This window comes from Perognathus longimembris, chromosome 7 (assembly GCF_023159225.1).
Source record: "Perognathus longimembris pacificus isolate PPM17 chromosome 7, ASM2315922v1, whole genome shotgun sequence".
Lineage (NCBI taxonomy): Eukaryota > Metazoa > Chordata > Mammalia > Rodentia > Heteromyidae > Perognathus > Perognathus longimembris.
The window spans coordinates 68,486,865-68,500,955 of NC_063167.1; the positions used below are offsets into that span (position 1 = coordinate 68,486,865).

The 14,091-nt window shown below is 45.4% G+C and overlaps 1 protein-coding gene across 1 annotated transcript; it reads left to right on the plus strand.

The window, feature by feature from the left end:
• Positions 1-225: 225 nt before the first annotated feature.
• On the plus strand, positions 226-1,803 carry Kcna10 (potassium voltage-gated channel subfamily A member 10). The gene has a single exon (XM_048351772.1). It carries the CDS (start codon positions 268-270, stop codon positions 1,801-1,803), a length of 1,536 nt encoding a protein of 511 aa, XP_048207729.1. The 5' UTR covers positions 226-267.
• The last annotated feature ends 12,288 nt before the right edge of the window (positions 1,804-14,091 follow it).

Sequence of the window (14,091 nt, forward strand, 5' to 3'; positions counted from 1 at the left end):
CATTTCCTGCAACTTCTAATGGTTTTATCACGAACTCAGGAGGTGAAAGTTGGTTATAGGGGAAGCATGTTGCCAAAATAGCTGTGAAGTTCTTTCTCAAACTAAAAATGAATAATTGTTTAGTCCATGGGTATACCTTGCCTCAATAATCAAGAGCCAACTATATTTTATTCTGGCTTCCATATGATGGATTCCTTCTTCTCCCACAGCTCACAGCAGGCAGTAAAGGCCGAGGGTCTTCATGCTGCTTCCTTGACTCCCCCTAGAATGGATGTGTGTGGCTGGAAAGAAATGGAGGTTGCACTGGTCAATTTTGATAACTCAGAGGAAATCCAGGAGGAGCCAGGCTATGCCACAGACTTTGATCCAACCAGCCCCAAAAGCCGGCCTGGCAGTAGCCCCTTTCCTAACTGGAGGCTCCTCATCCACGACAGCACCAGCCATGAGACTGCCTTCTCCAGGCTCCCAGGAGATTATGTCGATCCCCCTGGGCCCGAGCCAATCCTGATGAATGAAGGGAACCAGCGCGTAATTATCAACATTGCTGGGCTGAGATTTGAGACTCAGCTCAGAACCCTCAACCAGTTCCCAGAGACCCTTCTGGGAGACCGGGATAAAAGGATGCAGTTCTTTGATTCCATGAGGAATGAGTATTTCTTTGACCGAAACCGGCCCAGTTTTGATGGCATCCTGTATTATTACCAATCTGGTGGGAAAATCCGGCGGCCAGCCAATGTCCCCATTGATATCTTTGCTGATGAGATATCCTTCTATGAGCTGGGCAGCGAGGCAATGGACCAATTCCGGGAAGATGAAGGCTTCATCAAAGACCCTGAAACACTGCTTCCCACTAATGATTTCCACAGGCAGTTCTGGCTCCTTTTCGAGTATCCTGAGAGCTCCAATGCTGCCCGTGGGGTGGCCATGGTTTCGGTGCTGGTTGTGGTCATCTCCATCACCATCTTCTGCCTGGAGACACTCCCAGAGTTCCGGGAAGACCGGGAACTGAAGGTGGTGAGAGACCCCAGCCTCAACACAAACAAGACAGCCCTCTCTCAGACCATGTTCACCGACCCTTTCTTCGTGGTGGAGTCCACCTGCATCGTGTGGTTTACCTTTGAGCTGGTGCTCCGCTTTGTGGTCTGCCCCAGCAAGACAGACTTCTTCCGGAACATCATGAACATCATTGACATCATCTCCATCATCCCCTACTTCGCAACTCTCATCACAGAGCTGGTCCAGGAGACAGAGCCAAGCGCCCAGCAGAACATGTCCCTGGCCATCCTGAGGATCATCCGCCTGGTGAGGGTCTTCCGCATCTTCAAGCTCTCCCGCCACTCCAAGGGCCTGCAGATCCTCGGGCAGACCCTGAAGGCTTCCATGCGGGAGCTGGGGCTGCTCATCTTCTTCCTCTTCATCGGGGTCATCCTCTTCTCCAGCGCCATCTATTTTGCAGAAGTAGATGAGCCAGAGTCCCATTTCTCCAGCATTCCTGATGGTTTCTGGTGGGCAGTGGTCACCATGACAACAGTAGGCTATGGTGACATGTGCCCAACCACTCCAGGGGGGAAGATTGTGGGCACTCTGTGTGCCATTGCTGGAGTCCTCACCATTGCCCTCCCTGTACCCGTCATTGTCTCCAACTTCAACTACTTCTACCACCGGGAGACTGAAAACGAAGAAAAGCAAAACATCCCAGGAGAAATCGACAAGATACTCAACAGCGTGGGCTCAAGAATGGGCAGCACTGACTCTCTTAATAAGACCAATGGCAGCTGTTCCACAGAGAAGTCCAGAAAGTGAGTGGTTTGGTGTCTCTTGAGTCTCTTAAATTTTCTCTCTCTCCTTTCTTCTCTCTCTCTCTCCTCTCTCTCCTTCTCTTGCCCTGCTTTTACTCTTTTTCTAGAGACCAAACTTACCTTTTGTGAACAATAGCTATCTCTGTCTGCAAGCTCTTTCAATAAACTCAAACATCTACTACCTGTCTTAAGTTGTTTCTTCTCATTTCAAGATTTTTTTTCAAGTTTTTATTATCCAAACTGATGTACAGAGAGGTTACAGTTTCATAGGTTAGGCATTGGATACATTTCTTGTACTGTTTGTTACCTTGTCCCTCATACCCCCTCCCCCCTCCCTCTTACCCTTCCCCCCCTGAGGTGTTCAGTTCACTTACACTAAACAGTTTTGCAAGTATTGCTTTTGTAGTTGTTTCTCTTTTTTTACCCTGTGTCTCTCAATTTTGGTATTCCCTTTCAATTTCCTAGTTCTAATACCAGTATACACGGTTTCCAATATACTCAGATAAGATTACAGAGATAGTGTAGATATAACCACAGGAAGGTGATACAAAAACATAATCAATAGTAGAAGCTACAGATACACATGGAACATTGAAAGTAGTTACAACTGTGATATAACAATCATTTCCACAACATGGAGTTCATTTCACTTAGCATCATCTTATGTGATCATAAGGGTATAGCTATTGGGCTCTTGTGATCCTCTGCTGTGACTTGCCTAAACCTGTGCTAATTATTCCCAATAAGGGAGACCATAGAGTCCATGTTGCTTTGGATCTGGCTCACTTCACTTAGTATAATTTTTTCCAAGTCCTTCCATTTCCTTACAAATGGGGCAATGTCATTCTTTCTGATAGAGGCATAAAATTCCATTGTGTATATGTACCACATTTTCCTGATCCATTCGTCTACTGAGGGGCATCTGGGTTGGTTCCAGATTCTCGCTATGACAAATTGCGCTGCGATGAACATTGTTATGCTGGTGGCATTAGTGTGATTTTGGTTGTGGTTTTTTGGATAGATACCCAAAAGTGGGGTTGCTGGGTCATAGGAAAGTTCTACATTTAGCCTTCTGAGGAATCTCCATACTGCTTGCCAGAGTGGCTGAACCAGTTTACATTCCCACCAACAATGAAGTAGGGTTCCCTTTTGGCCACATCCCCTCCAACAATTGTTATTGTTAGTTTTCTTGATATATGACATTCTTACTGGGGTGAGATGGAATCTCAATGTTGTTTTGATTTGCATTTCTTTTATGGCCAGTGACGTAGAGCACTTTTTCATGTCTCTTGGCCATTCTCATTTCCTCATCAGAGAAGTCTCTTTTAAGTCTTTAGCCCACTTGATGAGGGGGCTATTGGTTCTTTGTGGTTTTGTTTTGGAGGAAGGTAATTTTTTTAGTTCTGCATATATTTTAGATATGAGGCCTTTGTCCGTTGAATGGCCAGTAAAAATCTTCTCCCAGTCTGTGGGCTTTCTGTTTATCTTGCGAGCTATGTCCTTTGCCGTGCAGAAGCTCTGCAGTTTCAAGGCAGTTTATGACAAACCAACAGCAAGCATAACTCTAAATGGTGAACAACTAAAGCCATTCCCTTTAAAATCAGGAACAAGGCAGGGATGTCCACTCTCTCCCCTGCTCTTCAACATAGTACTAGAATTCCTAGCCAGAGCAATCAGGCAAGAAGAAAATATAAAGGGGATACAAGTAGGAAAAGATGAAGTTAAACTTTCTCTCTTCGCAGATGACATGATCCTACACCTAAAAATCCCATAGACTCTACCCCCAAGCTACTAGAGCTGATCCAAAACTTTGGCAAAGTTGCAGGATATAAAATAAACCTTCAAAAATCAATGGCCTTTCTCTATGCTAACGACCCGAAGACCGAGGCTGATATCAGGAAAGCAACTCCTTTTGCAATAGCCCCCCAAAACATAAGATACCTAGGAATAACCTTAACCAAAGAAGTGAAAGACCTCTTTGAGGAGAACTTTAAAACCTTGAAAAACGAAATTAAGTCAGAACTAAGGAAATGGAAAAACCTCCCATGCTCCTGAATTGGGAGGATTAATATAATCAAAATGGCAATATTGCCAAAGGCTATCTACAAATTCAATGCAATACCCATTAATATCCCAACACCATTTTTTGATGAAATAGAGGAAGCAATCCAGAAATTCATATGGAACAATAAAAGACCTAGAATAGCAAAAACAATCCTAAGCAGAAAGAACAGTGCTGGAGGAATTACAATACCCAACTTCAAGTTGTATTATAAAGCGATAGTAATAAAAACAGCTTGGTATTGGCACTGGAACAGGCCTGAAGACCAATGGAACAGAATTGAAGACCCGGGAATGAACCCACAGAACTACGCCTACTTAATCTTTGATAAAGGGGCTAAAACAATAGTTTGGAAGAAAGATAGCCTCTTTAACAAATTGTGCTGAAAAAACTGGCTCAACACATGCAACAAACTAAAACTAGATCCTTATATATCACCCTGCACCAAAATCAATTCCAAATGGATTAAAGACCTCGAAATCAAAACAGACACCCTGAAAACACTAAAGGAAGGAGTAGGAGAAACACTTGGGCTCCTTGGCGCAGGACGGAACTTCCTTAACAAAGACCCAGAAAGGCTACAAATCAAAGAAAGGTTGGACAAATGGGACTGCATCATTTCAAGATTTTATTGCCTGTCCTGTGAAGGAGAACACCAGTCTCCTGCATCAGAAGCACTGACATCACTTGAGAACATGAAAATGCAAACTCTAGGCCTGCCCAGACCCACTGAATCAGAAATTGTATTTTAACAGGACCCCAAGGGATTTATTTATACATTTTCTATTGGAAAGTACTGGGTTTGGTCTTCCTAAATGGCAGCGAGTTAAGAATTAAGTTAGCCTGGACTCTGGTAGCTCAGGCCTATAGTCCTAACTACTTGAGGAGTCTGAGATCTGAGGGTCTCAGTTCAAAGCCAACCCTTGCAGAGAAGCCCATGAGACTCTTGTAGCCAGAAAGTAGAGATGTGGCTTAAGTGGTAGAGCACTAGCCTTGAATGCAAGTAACCAACCAAGAGTAGAAGGCCCTGAATTCAAGTCCTAGTATTGCCATCAAAATATAAATAGCCAGAATTTCTATAAATAGCAAAACCTGAGAGTTGCTTAATAATAATAGCAATGTGAATAATCAAATACCTTATACCTGTGTCGTGTTTGCATACATTTTTCAAAGGCCATTCACTGTCATGATCTCACACATTTCTATACATAACCAGTACAATAGATTTGATCATTATTTTCACATTACAGGCAATCAAACCAAAAATCAACAGCTTACCCAAGATCAGACTGAAACAATGAAGAAGTCAGGGCTACCAAATCTTCAGTCAGTGGGTATTGTGTGTTTTGCACTATGAAGAGGATACGATCTTCCCTGGAGGCCCCAGAACCTCAGCACAGCCTGGGGAAGCAGTGCCCTGGTTGCCCAGCTCCTCAGCCTAGTCCTTGGGGAGCAGACAAGCACAAACATGGGAGAGGGGAATATGAGGTTCATGAGCTCAGGGTCTTCTGCTTGCTAGGGAGCACTCTACCACTTGTCCCACTTAACCCTCACCCCAAGTAAAGAGACTCTGTGCCTCTCTCTGGGCCAATCCGCAACACTAGCCACACTGCAAAGTAAGTCAACACCAGCATGATGTGGCCCAGCTCCAGATCACAGCACAGCCCCTGCCCCCAGAACTACAGCCCACAATCCTATCACATACATAAGCTCATTTGAAAGCAAAGAGGGGAAAATGGACATGTATGGGTGTACATGTTTATACACACAGATAAATAAATAAATGTACATACTCACAGTCACTTTTGGGGTTATCTGTGATTTCTCACAAAAATATTCACTTCAAAATGTCATTCGAAGCTCATAGTGTATACTCAATATTTGTTGAATTAATGAACTAGCCCTTTAAGTTCCCCTTCTCATCTTATATGTCTGATAAGATTCCATCCTACCCCACCATATTCTTCCTAAATCCAAGACCCCCTCACTGAAGACACCCTTAAAGGAGAGTATGAGGCAGGAAGCTAATCTTTGAAGAAGTTATGGGGATATACCTGGGGTGCAATTGGGACTGGGGCATAGAAAGTTCTGGGCAAGAGACCCTATAACCCCAGCCAGGATCCCCAAAGCAGAATTGCACACTAATGGCCCTAGGGCTAAAGTTGATTCCAAAACTTTAAGCCAGCATTCAGCTTTAAAGATTTCACATTGCTAGGCATTCACACAGTGAGACCAAAGGAGAATAATCTTAGGAGAGGAACACAAAGGCACAATGTCTATGTGCATCTGATCATATGAAATAATATTTACTGAAATGAACTCCAGTAAATGGAAAAAAGAGGTTTTTTCTTTGTTTTTGTTTTCTTTTTTGTCACTATTTGTTCATTTATCTGTCTTTGGGAGTATAAAAGGAGGCTCAGAAATGGAGGGACAACTTGGTGAACAAATGTAGCAGTGGTACTCACTAGACACTATGTTGAAAATGAACTGTACAACCTGTGGGTGGGGAAAAACTTGGAGAGAGCAAGGAAAGGGAGGACACTGTGAAAAAACAAATGTACTCGTTACTTGATTTGTGTAACTGTAACACCTCTGTGTATCACCTTTCTAATATCAATAAAAATGTTTTTAAAAAGATTTCACAGTGCTAAAATCTTTTCCGAGAAAGAGCAAAATCTTGCTTGATAATTATTCGGTTAAAGGTTGGTTTATGGGACTCATTTTACTGTTCTTTTTTGTGTGTGTGTGAGTAGATAGATTTCTGACTGTGATCACCTCCTCTCTGCACTTGGTCTGGTATCATCCACCTACCTGCCAGCTGTGGGTGGTGGCATCTGAGTTGGTAGCCATTGCCCTGCTGGGTGTGACAGCCTAGCTTAGAGTTGGCAGCCTGCGGGGATTAGGGGATATACTCTAGGAGTGTGTGTGAGGTGCTTGGTGAAGAACGATTTATCCCATTGCTCTCCTCTCCTCTCCAAATATATACTTAGGCAGTGATGAGGGGGTTCGGTGGCAACAGCAGCTTGCTTGCTCAGGAGACAGCTTCCTTCCCCCACCCCAGGCTCTCTCCCTGGCAGGCAGGATACCAGGAAGGAAAAATCATCTTCTCCAGGGGATTCTCTTAAGACCCTGTCTCCATACCTTCCCAAGCCCGCTAGCAGACTGACCAAGCCTTCAGAAGGCAGCACCAGTTGTGGACAGCAATCTGAATGTTCTCTCCTTTGGACCCTGGTACCCTGGCTCAGCCGGCCCCAGGACAGCTAGGGCAAGCATGTAAGTCCTATTGGCAGGAGCTTGTCCCTCCCTCCAGGAATAGATCCACACAGATCCCCCCACAACCCATTCCCCAAGAGTCCATATCTTACCTTCTCACTCTGTATTGGATCCTGGGGTGGGGAGGGAAGAAAGCACCCAAGGCACCCAGCCCTGCTCAGCAGCAGACTCCAGCCTCCTCAAAAAAGGGAACACATGCCATCCACCCTGCAGACTTTAGCTCTCAAAGGCCCTTTGAAGGGAGAAGAGAAGAGTCTGGTCTCCCTGGGGACTCCTGTGTTGGCTCAGTGACACATGGGAAGAACGTTTGCCCTCAAACACAGAGATGAAAGGGAATGAGGGGTGGCAGGGAGCCAGGGAGAGGGGGAAGGAAGATCAGACAAACTTTTGTTATCGCATCTCAGGGGAAGTGGAGGTAAAAGAGCTGCCTTCAAAATGTCACAGGATAATGAATGCTATCTCACTCCCGTGGCTGCAGTGTCAGTCAGATGCGTGGGGAGAAAAGGCAGGCATCCTCCTTAGACCTGACTTTTAGACGGTTTCCTGTTCCTGTAAACCACAGGGGCTAGGGCAAAGCCCTACTCCCCTCCCCCCACCATTCCCAAATACTGTTATTAACAGAAATAATAAATACGAATATAACCAACTAGTTGTTGTTTTTTTAAAGCAGACTTCCAAGATTATCATGAGAAGTGAATGGTGTACTTTGTGTGAGGAGCAAGAGAAAGTCCCCCACCCTGTTTCTGTCTTTCAGGAGAGAAGAGAAGGGAGGAAGAGGTAAGTGAGAAGAAGAGGAAGGAGAGACAACAGGAAGCATTCTGGGAATGCTTTTCAAGCCCACAAGGACTTGAGTTTCATGTTGTTCTGCTTCCCTCCTCACACCCTCAGAAAAGGACCCAACATGTTGACTGTGGAATTGCATGCCTGTGTCCCATCACTCAGGAGTGTGGGTTCCAGGACAGCCTGAGCAACACAGCAAGATCCTATCTCAAAAACAAGCCAGCGCTGGACACTGGTGGCTCGCACTTATCTGTAATTCTAGCTACTTAAGAAACAGAGATTTGAGGATCAAGGTTTGAAGCTTTCCCAGACACAAAAGTTCATGAAATGTCATCTCCAGTTAACTTTCAAAAAGCCAGAAGTGGATCTCTGGCTCAAGTGGTAGAGCTTTGGCCTTGAGCACAAAAGTTCAGGGATAGCACTCAGGCCCTGAGTTCAAGTCCCAGGAGCAGTGCGTGCGCATGCGCACGTGCATGCGCGTGTGCGTGCGCGCGCGTGCACACACACACACACACACACACACACACACACACACAGCCAAGCATGATGGCTTAAGTCTATAATCTTTGGTTACTGGGAAGGTAGACACTGGAAAGATTGAGGTTTGAGGCCAGCCTGTACAAAAGTTTACAAGATCTCATCTCAACCACTAAAAACAAACAAAAAAATCTGAGTATAATGACACACACATGTCATCTCAGCTATATGGCAAAGGTAAATAGGAAGATCACAGTCAAGAACAGCTGGGCAGAAAGAAATGGCTTATTCAAAAACAATGAAAACAAAAACCTTGGTGTGTGGTTCAAGTGGTAGAGTCCCTGCCTACTAGGCCCTAAGTTCAAACTCAAGTACTGCCAAGGGGAAAGAAAGAAAATAAGGAAGGAAGGAAGGGAGGGAGGGAGGGAGGGAAGAAGGGAGGGAGGGAGGGAGGGAAAAGAGAGGAGGAAAGAAGGAAGGGAAGGAAGGGAAGGAAGGAAGGAAAGAGGGAAGGAAGAATGAAACAATTTTAAAAAGCAATGGACCTCTGAAGTCAAGAGCTAACTCCTCACCACATAAATACACATACTTGCAGTGCCTGAGCCTTTCTTCATCCTCCTAGAGCAGGGAGTAGGGCACATGTTTGACAAATCTGCAAAACAGACTTATCAGGAACCATAGCTGAGGCCACCACCCTCTGAGATAGAAAATCCCTTTTTACATCAGCATGTTGTTCAAATTTGAAATGGATTCTTAATGCTTCACATCACTGCACTGATTCGAGTTTCAAGTCCAGAGCTAAAGGGCAGTGTGGTGGACACAGGATTATGGGCGACCTAATATCGGAGACTGGGCCACCAAACCTCCTTGCCCAAGAGACCCTAATCCTAGTCCAAGGGAACCTAATCTTATGATGCACATCTCTCTCCATTCACCTATAAGAAAGAATTGTTAACACTGTGGAGACATGTCTTGTCTCATTTGCCACCAGAACCTTCATGGCTCTACATAATTACTTGCCTCTCTCTGGGCCTGTTTTCCCATTGTTAACAGCATCAATAAACAATATATCAAATTCCCAAGATTACCATGACATATAATATGAGATTCCTTAGCAAAGTATAAAAGATGCTACTCAAACTAAGACAGAGGTAGATGAGGATCTGAACCTTCTGTCGTAGATCTGTCCTAGGGACATTTTATAAAAAGTGGTCCAAATCTAGAGTAAACCCACCTGTACCCCAGCACTTTTGGCTCATGCCTACAGTCCTAGCTACTCAGGAGGCTGAGATCTGAGGATACTAATTCAAAGCCAGCCAAATCCATAAGATTGTTATCTCCAATTAGCTAGCAAAAAGCTAGGCATGAAGGTGTGACTCAAGTAGTAGAGCCTTGACTGAAAAAGGCTGAGCCACAGTGCAAGGCCCTGCATTCAAGCTCCAGTACTGAAAAAAAAAACAGCAAAAATGAAAAAATCCATAGGGTTCCATGAGACATATCTGTGTGATTTGGATATTATTACCCCCATTACAACATATCAAGTGTAATAGATGCTGAGGAAAAAAGGAACAAAAGGAGGACAGATGATTGATGTAAAGATGAGATTATATCCCTTGGGGGGAGGGGTAATAACACCTTTATTTCTTGGATGTAATAAGATACTCCAACACTTAACAGATTAAAACAACCCACAGTGACATCTCACAGGTTTTGTGGAAGAGGAAAGACAGGTACCAATTACATGGGTCCCTATGCTTGGAGTTTGTACTTCTGTTACACTGAAGTAACAAGCTGAAGGGAGCTCCCAAGCTCATAATCCAAGGGTGACAGATCCTCCTTGTCTGTCAGCTGGACATCTTTGGCACATGAACCTTGCCATAGACATCTCACAACATGGTTTCTCATTTCATTGGAGCCAGCAAGACAGAATGTGAGCTGGAGGAAATCCGGCCTTTGCAAACCAACCTCAGAAGTAAGGTCCCATTGCTCTTGTCTGTTTTCAGCTTGCCCCACCCACACTCCAAAGCACAAGGTCATGCAGCAAGGAGACCAGAATTATAGGAGGCTCTACGGTAAGGCTGTGGACCACAAGCATGAAACATCACATAAGATATTCTCCCATTGCCAGAGCAGAGCTAGAAGGAGAAGAAAGGTCTGAATTAAAGCACCACATTGGAATAGTTGAGAGTCTTTCCACATGAAAATACATGGCCCCCCACATTAAGAGCCCCTGGACCACCCAGCCCAGGTTTCTGCAACCAAGGTACAGGTTGTAAGGAGATACAATCATCCTCTTTCTCCCAGATATTGGATGCTTCTCAGTTGTTCACATTGCTATAATAATGACCACATTTCTTAGGGTCTGGCTTACTTCACCTGATGTAACTTTTTCCAAGTCTTTCTACTTCCTTACAAATGGTACTATATCATTCTTTATGATAGCTGAGTAACATTCCTTTGTGTATATACAACACATTTTTCTTGATTCCATTCGTCCACTGGGGGACATCTGGGATGATTCCATATCTTGGCTATGGTGAATAGTGCTGCAATGAACATGGTTGTGCTGGTGACTTTAATGTAGCCTTTTCTATGCTCTATTGGATAGATAAATGCCCATGCTTCAAGCTCATGACTAAAACTGAGACATAGAAACATCACCATCACAAAGTCTAATGAGTGACAGAATTGGAGTTGAACCCAGTCTGGCCTTGAGTCAAGGCCTTGAGTTCAAGCCCCAGTACCAACACCAATAAATAAACAAATAAATAAGTCAGCCAGGATACTGATTATGTTAACCCTATAGCTCTTAAGTGTTGTCGTCAGGGGACATATTGCTCTAGTCCATCCTCCTTTGGGGCATTGGCATCCTATTCACTGAAGAATAATGGCAAGAGGGGTACACTCATATTAGAACCAGAGGGTTGGAGAGTTACAGGGAACAGCACCTCTCAAAGAACCATGTGGTGATGGCAGCACAGGAGTCAAAGCCCCACCCTCACCCCAGAGGGGGATGGCCCCCAAGGTACAGTCTCTGCTGTCCAAGGAGTGAGCCTTAAAGAATTGTCCACCCAGAGGGCTAAGTTTATTTCATCTAGGAGAGCAATCATGGCTTGATGATCACACCTGTAAATCCTAGCTACTCCAGAGGCTAAGATCTGAGGATCACAGTTCAAACCCAGCCTGAGCAGGAAAGTCTGTAAGACTCTTATCTCCAATTCACCACCAAAAAGCCAGAAGTGGAGGTGTGGCTCAAGTGGTAGAGTGATAACCTTGAGCAAAAATGCTAAGGAATAGTACCTAGACCCTGAGTTCAAGTCCCAGTACTGGCACAAACAAAAAATCCCTGTTGGACTGATAGAGGCCACATCTTCTCAGCTAGGGGGTAAGATGCCTGAGAGGCTAGAAAAGCCCAAGAGGTCACTCTGGAAAAGTAGACAGGGAAACTAGACACAGGATCTTCCCTGACCTAGGAAGGGCTGGGAATTTTCAAAAGCAAACAGGCCAAAGCCACCATCTCTACAGATGCAGCCCCAGTTGCTTCCCTTCCCACTCTTCAAACCTATCCTCCTGGGTAGGCTCAGAAGCACAGACTGAACAACAGCCACCAAGTTCTGGGCTAAGATCTGGGACAGCAGGCCTAACAAAGATTTTTGTTACTTGTTGGCATAAGTAACAGTCTGACAGATGGAGTTTGGCTACAGACTTACCATCTTTTCTAGGACACTGCAACCAATTGAAGGAACAACGGGGCAGAATATTCAAAATTTAACTTGAAAATATGGTTTCTCCACTCCCACTACCCCCCTCCTGCTTCCCTCTCCTAAAAATAATCATCAGATTCCATGCTATAGTTGTAATCTGGAGGGTCACCCCTCAAAGATGTGTGTCAAAGGCTTGGTTCTCAAGAGACTGGTGCTATTGGAAGATGGTGAACTGTGTAAGGGCGGGGCCTAGTGGGAGGAAGTCTGGTCATTGGAGGCCTGCCCTTAAAGGAAACTGGAGCTCTGGCTCCTTCCTATGTCTCTCCTTTGCTTCCTGGCCATCATAAACTGAGTGGTTCTGCTTAGTCATGATGTTCTGCCTCAACGTAGTCCCAAAACAGTACAGCCAACCAACCACGGGGCTGAACTATCATGACTCCATGAACCAAAATGAGCCTTTCCTTTGTGTAAGGTGATTTTCTCCCATGTTCTGTCACAATGACAGGAAACTGACTTAACACACTCCCATAAAGCTCATGAAGCTGAAGACAGGGTCTCACGCGCCACTGTGGCTCTAGCACCTGGTGCAGGGGATGCCCAGGAAATAACTGATGAGAGAAAAAGAAAGCTCACATTGACAAGGCCCCATATAGTCATCCTCCATATTTCAGGCCAAGGCCATCAACTGTGTGAGAAAGACAGTTCCCTGTGCCACCCACCTCTTTTACCTTCCTGGTAGAGGTGTCTCCAGTGGAGGAGACTGCTGGTCCTTACATGGCATCTGAACTCCTCTGGTTCCTGACAGTCCCAGAGCTGTCATTCTCATGTAGCTGGGGCAGCTCCAGCCCTAGAAGATATTTGTCAAAGTGGGCTGGTAGGAGCTGACCAGTGTGGTGAGGAGGGAAGAACTCTTGTGTGGGAGCCAACTCAGGTGAGCATCTTCCAAGATGAAAGAGTCCAAGTGTCAAAGGGCAGAGAAAGACCTGGGGACAGATGCCTGTTGGCCTTCTCCAGGGAGACTGCAGAAATCCTCTCCTCTCCTGTGCCCAAATAACCCCTCAAAGCCTGACCCAACTACCCACAGCAAGGTTGTCAACCTGGTGAGAGAGCAGCCATGCCACACCTCTGGGACCAGGTCATCTGACTTTCTGGCCAAAGATGACAATTTCTGAATAGTCTGAGATTCTCAACTCATCCCCTCCCTCACTGGCTGGTTTCTGGAATTTCCCAAGAATAGTGAGGACCTGAAGATTCTCCACTCTTTGCTTACTATCCCACCTACAGGAGGCAAGTACCCACAGGTCGGGTCAAAGCGGTCTTTAGTTGATGTCACTTACCTCACTGTCTCAGGAGCTGAGGCCAAACAGTAGGCCGTTGGAGAGAGTTGGGGAGCTCCAGGCTTATGGTTCAAACCCAAGCATGCTGATAGCCAGCTCAGGAACACTCTTGAAGACACGCATCCCAGAGGCTCGTCTGGGCACTGTGGCTGGGACTGGCAAAGATCCAGCTTGCAGGTCTCCCTGAGCACCAGTTCAAAGCTGTCCTTCAAGGCTCCTTGTTCTAAAAATAAAGCTCCAAGGACAACCTAAACAGAGCCCTGGGGAAAGAAAGGGGCTCTCATGTTTCATGGCTTGAGACTAGAGGGGAAAAAAAAACAAGGGCAAAAGCAGAAAGGCTCAGAGACCAGGGATGGAAGCTTTGAGAAGATTAGGAGATAGGGGGTCACCTAGGCCATGAAAAGGCCTCAGAAGGGAATCACAGCATCACCAGCCAGAATGTGGGGCAAGTTGTCCTGCTTCTTCTCAGCCTGTCTTGGCCCTAAGCCAGCCCAGAATCTCTACTATGTCTACTGGATGTGACACTGGCTGCTGTTACTACAGCTACCATGCTGACCAGTGCCCCTGAGACATACCCATCAGGCAAATTCTCACCTGGCCAGCTCTGTAATGATCCAGAAAGATCATAGAAGTAAGGCACTAGGGAGAAAGGACTGAGA